The sequence below is a fragment of the Hippocampus bargibanti genome, linkage group LG03 (assembly GCF_051943395.1).
Source record: "Hippocampus bargibanti isolate YZ-2025 linkage group LG03, ASM5194339v1, whole genome shotgun sequence".
In the NCBI taxonomy this organism is placed as follows: Eukaryota; Metazoa; Chordata; class Actinopteri; order Syngnathiformes; family Syngnathidae; genus Hippocampus; species Hippocampus bargibanti.
Window position 1 is genome coordinate 13,269,731 of NC_142736.1, and position 9,750 is coordinate 13,279,480.

Sequence of the window (9,750 nt, forward strand, 5' to 3'; positions counted from 1 at the left end):
AGAACGACAGGAACTATCAGTGGCGCAGCTGCAGGGAGTACTCTTCTGCTCCCCTCAACCTGAGAGCAGGGACCTATCATAGCAGAGTCCGGCACCGCCATGTCTCGACAGTAGGGATATATATATAGGGCCTAAACTACCAGTAAGACTTTAATTTGCTGATGAGGTTTCTTGTATGAGAAGCGAAACGTCCAACACCTTCAAAGAAGTACAGATGACGGCTGAAGAAACCTTTTCATCGATGGACCACTCCTGTACGACTGAGAGCTTACACAGACGTATCTTCTGCCTTTTTTTGGATACTGTGAGTACTAAAGAGTTTATCACTACATTTCTCTCCAGATGCATCAAAATGACCGAAATAAATTTTTAATCGATTGCAAACATATATGCTTTCCTCTTTAGAACACGTTGAATCATATTCATAACTGGATGAGTAACAAGAAAGCATCTTTTCCGAATCTGAAGCCATTGCTTTGATTCTCGAGCATGGCAAGACGTCTTGGCGTTACACCACGAACAAGGGGGCGGGACCTTCTGAAACTGGCCACTTCCGGGTTGAATTTGAAGTAGTTTTTGGACACTTTAAGTCATTTTTATTGGTACAGTAAAGTCTCGTTATATCGATATTCAAGGGAGTCCAAAAAATATCGATATAACTGGGACTATCGATATATCCGAGCCTGTTTGCATGTAATTTTCTCCGTGCGTGCATAGAAATAGTATCGATATAACCGGGACTATCGATATATCCGATATCGATATAACGAGACTTTACTGTATTTTGCATTTGGCTAAAAATATCATACTGCGTGTTTTGGGTATGTTAGATGCTATAAAACGTTTTTCTGATGTCAGTTAGGAAACAAAAAAGTGATTTCGGTTGTCCTTTAATGCAGTATAAAAGTTTTGATGTTAATATGATTGCCAATTTTTGTGTCTTTCTTGGACCCAGTGGTGCCATTGTTGACTATTTGTAAGATATTGTGATGTGAACTGATATTTTTTTCATGTCGAGCTTACCTTATTGTTCTTATTCAGTTTGCACAAATAATTCTAAAATGTGGTCCACTCCTTACAGAAAAAGAGGCAACAAAAATAGAACAGTGGAGGAGACAGGTAATGTGCCGTTCAAAAATCAAACACATTGCACTCGTGATTGTTTTATGCTTCTGATATTTTTTGAAGGCTTTTTTTCCCATTTTTTTAACACTTCTGACATTCTTAATATGGTCACACGCAACATTTTCCATTTGTTTTCTTACAAATGTATTCACTTTGATACCATGTTAGGATATTAAGCCTCCCTTCATTTTTAATGCCATTAGTTCTACATTAAAAACAGGAAAAAAGTCCTTTCCTCAGCAGTCACTGGAGCGCTCAGACACCATGGAGTCTAACAGAAGGGATCATATGATACATGTACAGTAAAGTCTCGTTATATCGATATTCAACGGAGTCCGAAAAAATATCGATATAACCGGGACTATCGATATATCCGACCCTGTTTGCATGTAATTTTCTCCGTGCGTGCATAGAAATAGTATCGATATAACCGGGACTATCGATATATCCGATATCGATATAACGAGACTTTACTGTATTTTCAATCTTTTCTCATTCAGTTTGTTTCGTGAACTGATTGGGTATTTTTGCTCTATGAATGTCCTGCGTTTGATTTCGTTAGTTGTTTTGAGGGATATATATTTATATTTATATATTTTTTTCAGGACCTTGAGAGGCAGAACGAATCCTTGCAGGAAAGTCTCAGGAAGTACCAAATGGAGCAGAGGGCACTGGTAGATAAAGTGATGCTGTTGCAACAACAACTCACTCAGGTAAGTGCTTGTCCTAACATGTACATTTCGGTTTTGTAGCACTAGTAAAACCAAAATAAAGTGAATCAATGAACAATGTGCAAATCTCAATTGAATTGAAGCTTGAATGTTGAATAAAACATAAAAATGCAATACAATGATTCAAAATCCTTTTAATCCTCAAATAAATAAACTACAAAGACAAAATCTTTAAATGTTCAAACTGGACCGCTTAATTGGATTTGTTTTGGATTTGATGCCTGCAACAAAGACAGGAGTATGTTTACCACTGTATTGCATCATCTTTTCGTTGAATGACAGTTATTAAGTGTTTGGGAACCATGGATTGATTCATATCCTACTATGAGAGTCAGATTAGTTTACTAGCTATCAGTTTAGACAATTTGAGAGAGCAATCATTTCTCATTGGCTCTGGCATTTTCTTTCTATTTACAGGAAAAGAAGACAATAGAAGACACTCACAATGAGGTACAAAAATAACCATTTTGGAATAAAATTTCTCTTCTATATGGTGAAACATGTCATGCCAGAATGACATCAAAAAAATTCCAAAGGCATAGGTTACCTTTTTCAAGTTTATTTTCCTCACTGCTGTAGTTCATATTTTTTTTTAATAAACTTCAAAACATTTAATATACATGCGGGTTTAGTAATTTAAAAATAATTGAATGAATTGCTTGAATTTGAAGTTGGCAATGTAGCGCATTTGAGCCATGTTAACATAATTCATACAATGACCAGTTCCTGTAGCAGCTGGCTTGACTGTCATTTCATGGACTGGAATTGCCATGTCAAATAAATGAACAAATACAGTCTGTGAGTGATGAGTGTCCAACATGGATGAATGTATGCAATAAAATGCAAGAAATTAATGTAGTGGTGTATTTTTAAGTTTTCTGGGGTGATTGTGCAATCTAATATAGGTAAATCCAGTCAAGTTTTTATTTGGCCCTAAAAGTCAATACAGAACATCCTGTTGGTACCCATAAAAGCAGTTGCAGTACATGGCCATAATAAAGTGTGTTGTCAATCAAATTTTGATACTCCTTCATGCATCCATTTGATTATGAGCCTATAAGAATTGTTTGAAATGGACAGGCACTGAACGAAGCTATTACAAACATCCTGTCTTACGTCAAATCAACCTTCCATCCATTTTTCAAACCGCTTATCCCCACGAGGGTTGTGATTATATTGAAACCTATCTCAACTGGCTTTGGGCAGTCGGCAAGGTACACCCTAAACTGGTTGCCAGCCAATTGCACACAGAGACAAACAACAATCAAGGGATAATTTAGAGTACTCAACCTGTTATGCATGTTTTTGGAATGTGGGAGGCAACCGGAGTCCCTGGAGAAAAACCTACACAGCCAGAAACAGAACATGCAAACTCCACACAGGAAGGCCGGAGCCGTAATCACACCCTATACCTCCGCACTGCAAGGCCAACGTCGCCCACCGTGCTGCAAATCAACCACCAGGCACAAAACATACAACTAACAAGACAGTTTCATGGTCCAAGCTGGGAATAGAAAGAATATAAATATTATTCCTATCAACTGCCGTGTTTTGCCATTCTTCTAATTATGACCCATGCACTTCTGATAAAACTGCAGCCAGTACTGATCGAGTTATTATAGCTGCTCATTCAGCATTTTTATATGATGCTGATGATGGTTATATTCATTTGCATGCACCCATGCAAAAACAGTGGCACACTGAAAATGGTCGCTTTTTAAACTTGTTTGTTCTTTTTTTTGTTCTTTTCATTGTATCAGAAGGAGCAATTAAAGGTGTTACTTAGTGCCAACGAACGAGGGTCACGAGGCTTGGAGACTGTCAAGGTCCAGCTCAAAAGCACTATGGTCTGTTGATGTATACAGATCGTTTTGAATCTCTTGGAGGAAATGGTTGAAATGTATTTTTCTCAGATTTTCTTTTGCTGTGTCATTTTCTTTTTCTTTTTCTTTTTCTTTTTCTTTTTACATATTCTTTACATATTCAACATGTGTTCTTTGTATTTGCAGGGGGCCTACTCTGGACAGTCAGTGATCAAAGGTTGACAAATCTTTCATGAGAATAAGCTATTTTTATAATCCAAAAATGATCACCAATTTAAGATTCATTTGTATTGTGTTGATTACATTTTCATTGTTTTACAGGAAAAGAGAACATCTTGGTCAAGCAAGCTTATAGCCTGGATTCGGATCAGGTAAGACAAGTAGATTAAAACAACTGCTGATGTGTTTCCAAGGTTGTGGTCACCCTTAGAATATAGGGATGAGAATTGGTTGTTGTAAGTAAAATTAAAAAAAATGATATAGCATGAAAACAAATCTAAATCTAAAAAAAGACCAATAAAGGTTTTCCCATCTCAAATATGTCACTTGCAATTGTTATGTGAATTTCGTCACGTCCCAAAACCAGCAAGTGCCTTGTTAGTTTGACTTACTCTCAATCACGTGTTTCTTGCTTTTCTCGTCAGAAACTCCAGAATCCAGCAATGTCTCGGTCACTGTCTAGACCATTAGAGAAGGGTTTGTCTGGTGATCTTGAAGTTCTTCGGCATGAGCTTGAGATACTCAGAAGAAAACAACAAGCATCTGAGGAGGAGAGGGTGCGGCTTCACTCAGCTCTCAGCAGAAAAAGTCGAGAGTGCCAAGAACTGGTTCAGAACAGAGATCTCATCCAGAAACAGTCTGACCAGCAAGTTCAAGACCTCGAGGATGCCTTGGGGGAAGTCCAAAAGAGGATGCTTGATTCAGAATGCAAAGTTAAACAGTTACAGGCCCACGTGGTTGCAGTGAAAGAACACTTGGGAGGCCAGGCCACGGAAGAGCTTCGTGCTCAGGTGCAGGATATCAAAGCCAAGTATGAGGGGGCTTCAGCTGAAGTAGGTCGGGTCCGGAATCGTCTTAAACAGAGTGAGAAGGCATTGGAGGAGTATAAGGACAGTGAGAGCCAGCTAGCAACGGAAGCCGAACGGTTAAATGAAGAGCTTGGAGCTGTGACTGCAGAGAGGGATGACCTTTCGGAGACTGTCCTCGCAATGGAGACAAAGCTGAAGGAAGCTCAGTCGAGGCAGGGCAGCACGGTAGCGGCCGAGAAATTTGACAATATGAAAAACTTACTGACAAATGCAGTAGACGAAAAGGAACGTCAGCTCACTGAGCTCCGAGACGACTACGATCGTGTCCTGGAAGAGGTTGCTGAACTCCATCGGAAGCTAGATAATCCGACTCAGGGAGGCGAAGGAACAAGGACGGTGCCCACTGAGGACCAACAAAAAATTCAGGCTGCTTTGGAAGAGCAAAACATGTCGTTGAAGAAAAAACTACACGATGTCACTGCAAAAAGCCATGTACTTATTCATGAGATGGAGGAGAGCGAGGAAGAGCGGGAAATACTGCAAGAGAAGCTGGAGGAACTGAATAGCAGGGTTGAGGCCGACTTCATCCCAATCCAGGAACATGAGGAATCTCGAATGAGAATGCTTTCGGCTGTGGAGGAGCTAGAGGACAAACTCGTGGAAGCCAGCGAACGTTGTGGCAAAGCGGAGGCACAAGTCCAACTGCTTAACGCCGAGAGAGTGACACTTCAGGAGAACATTAACAATCTGAAAGGTGCCACCGATAAACAGCAGAGTGAAATGGAAGCCTTGAAGGATCAAAATGCTGACGTGATGAAGAAATTTCAACTTTTACAAAGTAAGTGTGAAGACAGAGAAAAGTGGTGTGCACACCTGACAGCACAAAGCGAAACTTTGAAACTGAACCTGGAGGGAGACTATGTTCCGAGACAAGAGCACGAGCAACTGAGGATAGAGTTAACCTCCACCTTAGAGAGTGTCAAGTCTGAGAATTTGAATTTGGAGTCCACGGAGAAGGAAGTTCGAGAGGAATTACAGAATGTGAAGGAAGGAAACGCCAAGTTGTGTGAAAAGTTGGAAAATGTTCTGTTGGAGATGAAAAATGACCACATCAGTCTGAAGGAGCACAAATGTATGACTGAAAAGATGGGTGCCGCCGTGGTGCAGGCAGAGAATAGAGCCAACCAACTGTCGGCGATGCACGCGTTGGCCCAGGAGGAAAATGTCAAGCTGACACAAGAACTGCAAGCTCAAAAGAAAGAACTCGATACCATCATGGAGGCTATTCAGTCCAAATTTGTTCCGATGACAGCCGTCGAGGAAAAAGAAAACTCCTACAGTATGCAAGTCAAGGAGCTGAAGGTTAAACTGTTGGAAATGGAAGAGAAGTATAACAGGGAGAGGTCTGAAAGAGAGAATAACAAACTGGAGAAAGAGAAACTGAAAGTTGAGATCGAGTCTGTTCAACAAAGACTTGACACTGCTCTTGTCACCGGTAAGAAGCGCAAAGGAGACGAGGAAGACATCAAGGGCCAATACGAGGTGATGGCTCTCAAGTTGGCCGATCTGGAGCAGAAGCAAAAGGAGGTCAATTTTCAGAAAGCTGAGCTTGAAGACCAGAATGCCTTGTGCAACACGCAAATCCAGAATCTCCAGGACCGTCTAAAATCGGAGCTGACACGCATTGCAACCTACGACATGGAGCTCAAGGCCCTTCACGACGCCAAGCAGCAAGCCCAGGCGCATTGCAAAAAAGCACGAGAGGCTGAGCAGGTGGAGGCCCAGAAGGTTTGTGCTCTACAGAAGGACGTTCAGGAACTCCACAGAGAACAGGCTTCTCTGTTACAGAAGCACACCAAGTCCAGAGAAGCTCTAGAGACGGAAGTTGCTGAGCTTCGAATGGGGCTCAGGGAAGAACAAGAGAACAGCGGCCAGAGGGCCGAGGACGTTTCGGCCCTACAATCGGAACTCCTTCAAGCCACTCAAGCTCTCGAAGAGCTTAACTTCAAGGAAGATCATATGGCCCAAATGAAGAAGGAGAAGCAGCACCTCGAGGAGGAAACTACCAACTTAACCAACAAGCTGTTGAGCTTGACAGAGGAATGCAAAGCGGTACACCATGAGGCCACTCAGGCGAGGGAGGGCGAGAGCAATGCCAGGAGGGAGATAGAAGCCCTTCATGAGAAGGGAAAGGCCATCGAACAAGAAATTCTGGAGCTGAAAGAACGCTATGACGAGTCACTCAGCACCATTGGTGATCTTCAGAGAAGGATTCAGACATCATCTCAGCTGACTGAAGCCAAAGACAAGAAGGTAACGATGAAATCAGTGATCCGGGAACCTTGCTTGACTTTTCCATTTCCATGCCGTCGTTTTAAAACAAAATTTTGCAGTGACACACATGTGTTGTCCTTCTTTTGTTGTTGTGTGGTCATGTGGTTAATACATTTTCTTCTTGCTTCTTCTTGTGTCAGATCACGGAGTTGCTGACTGACGTGGAGCGACTGAAGCAAGCTCTGAATGGGTTGTCCCAGCTGGCGTACACCAGCAACTCCCCGAACAAAAGGCAGATGCAGCACATGGACACACTCCAAGCCCAAATCAAGAACCTACAGCAGCAGCTGGCTGTGAGTGGATTCAGAGAGAACACAGGACTCGGTCTTGGCACATATTTGAATAAGGTCATCGTTTTCCTTGAGAGACGAGTAATGGAAGATAACAGTGTCTTGTGTGCATCATCGTCGGTTTATTATCTCATACGTTTGGCAACATGTTTTGGCTGAAGTTTAAACTCAACTGCCGTTCTATGCTGAAGCAATACTCGTGTGTTTTCTCTCTGTTCTTTTAGGATGCTGAGAGGCAGCACAGAGAAGTGGTTTCCATTTATCGAACACACCTCCTCAGTGCAGCGCAGGTTGGTTGTATTGACCGTATACCATATACTTTTTCTAAACTTTTGATGATGGCAAAACAAAACAATATGTGATTATATAGAATTAATGTATGGTTTCAGACTCAAACTTTTCTGTTCGACCAAATATGCCTTTTTGATAGTGCTAGTCTTGTGTTTTGTGTTATTGTTGCATAATGTGCTATTGCAGCCAAATAGAAGTGTGAGGTGGACGTATTCTACTAAAGCACGCCCATGTGCTGCATCAGTCGAATGAAATTATTTATTTTCTGAATCAATATAAGATCATGGATTTTAGTGGCATTCTGTGTAGTACTCAATTCAGCCCACGTTAAAGTGTTTCAGAAACCTGAAAACAAATGACCCATTGTATTTCTTTGCTCATCAGCATTACTTTCGACAAATGAGAGACAATGCAGTTTTCACTTTTCTTTCAGTCTTTCTGTGACTGCATTTGTGTCATCTGGGTCGCTGTGTGATGCACAGCATTGAATAGATAGCAGAGTGGGTTACATTTTCTCCTCAGAGAGCAATAAATAAATAGGTTGGTTGCAAAGTAAGTCGGATGCACAATCAGCCGAACACTGTAACACAAATCCTAAACTGAGACACATGGGCTGGCAAAACTATATTTTAGAAAAATCACATTTCACTAAGAACAATGACGTTTTTGCTGGTCTGTCCACATTTTAGGTCATAGTCTACACTTTTAATACATTCTTGTGTCGAGAAAGTGGTTGTACTATTACGTCCAGGTGGAAATGTAATACAAATTCACCCCCAAAAATACACGTTACATTACAGTTAGTAGCTGTCCGTAATCCTTCTCAGCATTTCATTTCTTTATTTGTAGGGCCACATGGATGAGGATGTCCAAGCTGCATTGCTACAGATCATCCGCATGAGACAAGAATTTGTGTGTTAGTTTTCTTCAGCAGCTCACGATGCTGCTACCTGCAGACTCAAATTTACCATTCTCACACTTCCATAACACTGCCATGCTTCACACTGCATTATGTCATCCAGATGATCACTCTTCAAATGGGCTGTTATTAAATCCTCTATTGCTGCCCTTTGGTCTCCAGGTAACCCTACAGTTATGAATAGATTCGTCTACTGACAGTTAAGAACAATACATATCATGATAGTATCCTGTTTTTTTAAGTGTGACAGGCATCTAAAAACATTACTGCTGATAGAATGTGTGGTGTACTGAAGATGACCAGCACATCATTCAACGCACACCACCACCGTGACTGACAATCACTAGTCTCAGTGACAAATCCAGTAGTGTCAAGATTAACCTCTAGAGACAGCATGGTACTCGATTACTTCTAGGCTGCCACAAATGCCAGCATGTAAGAACCATGGAAGAAGAAGAAATAGAAGAAGCTAGGCTAACTTATCAAATAGTTGTGCTACAGTCTCATTTTAGTCATTTTTGTTTTGGTGGATAACGTTATAAAAAAGGAACCCAATGCAAGCAATTGCTTATCTATTTGTGTTGGGCAACCATGTAAGATTCGATCTGCTAGCTAGTGTCACAATCCTGGTATCAGTGTGATTGTAAATATTGAACAGGGTTCAGATTTATGATTATTGGCTCTGACCATTGCTGTCTCAACCATTGTTTGGAAATCGGTCGATTCTCCACTTTCTCTTCCCAGAGACGAAAAAAAAGTTTCACATTAAACTTGATTATCATTACGTATGTAGGACGGGACTAATTAAAAATGGTCACCATAAAAATGAACTAAATAGATGATTTCTATACTCAAGCAGCAATCACTTTTACCTTCCTACTGAACAATCAGCCCTCAGACAGGATGTTTGCTTTGTGCACACAGCTGACATTTGAAGGATTACAGCAAATGCAGATATAATCAAATTGTGTAGAGGGGTTTAATCCTTTTATCTCAGCATAGGCTTGTTTCCCTCTGACCATACGTGCTGAAAGAGAAGCCTCAGTGACAATATTGTATCCAAATAATTGTGATTTTGAATTTAAACGTGTGGCCAGTTTCAATTTCCAGTGGTCTCATATGCTCCAAAGACAAAACTTGAACAGACAGAAGAAGTGAAACTCTTCTTTTCAGGTGTAATAACACCCAAAGATTTCAATCCAGATCTAA

The 9,750-nt window shown here is 41.0% G+C and overlaps 1 protein-coding gene across 1 annotated transcript in view; it reads left to right on the forward strand.

The window, feature by feature from the left end:
- Positions 1-8,677, forward strand: part of uacab (uveal autoantigen with coiled-coil domains and ankyrin repeats b) — a 34,567-nt gene extending 25,890 nt beyond the window's left edge. The window contains exons 9-18 of the mRNA XM_088992047.1: positions 1,082-1,119; positions 1,731-1,838; positions 2,274-2,306; positions 3,617-3,703; positions 3,866-3,896; positions 4,001-4,050; positions 4,324-7,020; positions 7,182-7,334; positions 7,556-7,621; positions 8,472-8,677. Of these exons, the coding sequence (XP_088848173.1) occupies positions 1,082-1,119; positions 1,731-1,838; positions 2,274-2,306; positions 3,617-3,703; positions 3,866-3,896; positions 4,001-4,050; positions 4,324-7,020; positions 7,182-7,334; positions 7,556-7,621; positions 8,472-8,543 (3,335 nt within the window). The 3' untranslated portion in view covers positions 8,544-8,677. The remainder of the gene's footprint in view (positions 1-1,081; positions 1,120-1,730; positions 1,839-2,273; positions 2,307-3,616; positions 3,704-3,865; positions 3,897-4,000; positions 4,051-4,323; positions 7,021-7,181; positions 7,335-7,555; positions 7,622-8,471) is intronic.
- Positions 8,678-9,750: the final 1,073 nt, after the last annotated feature.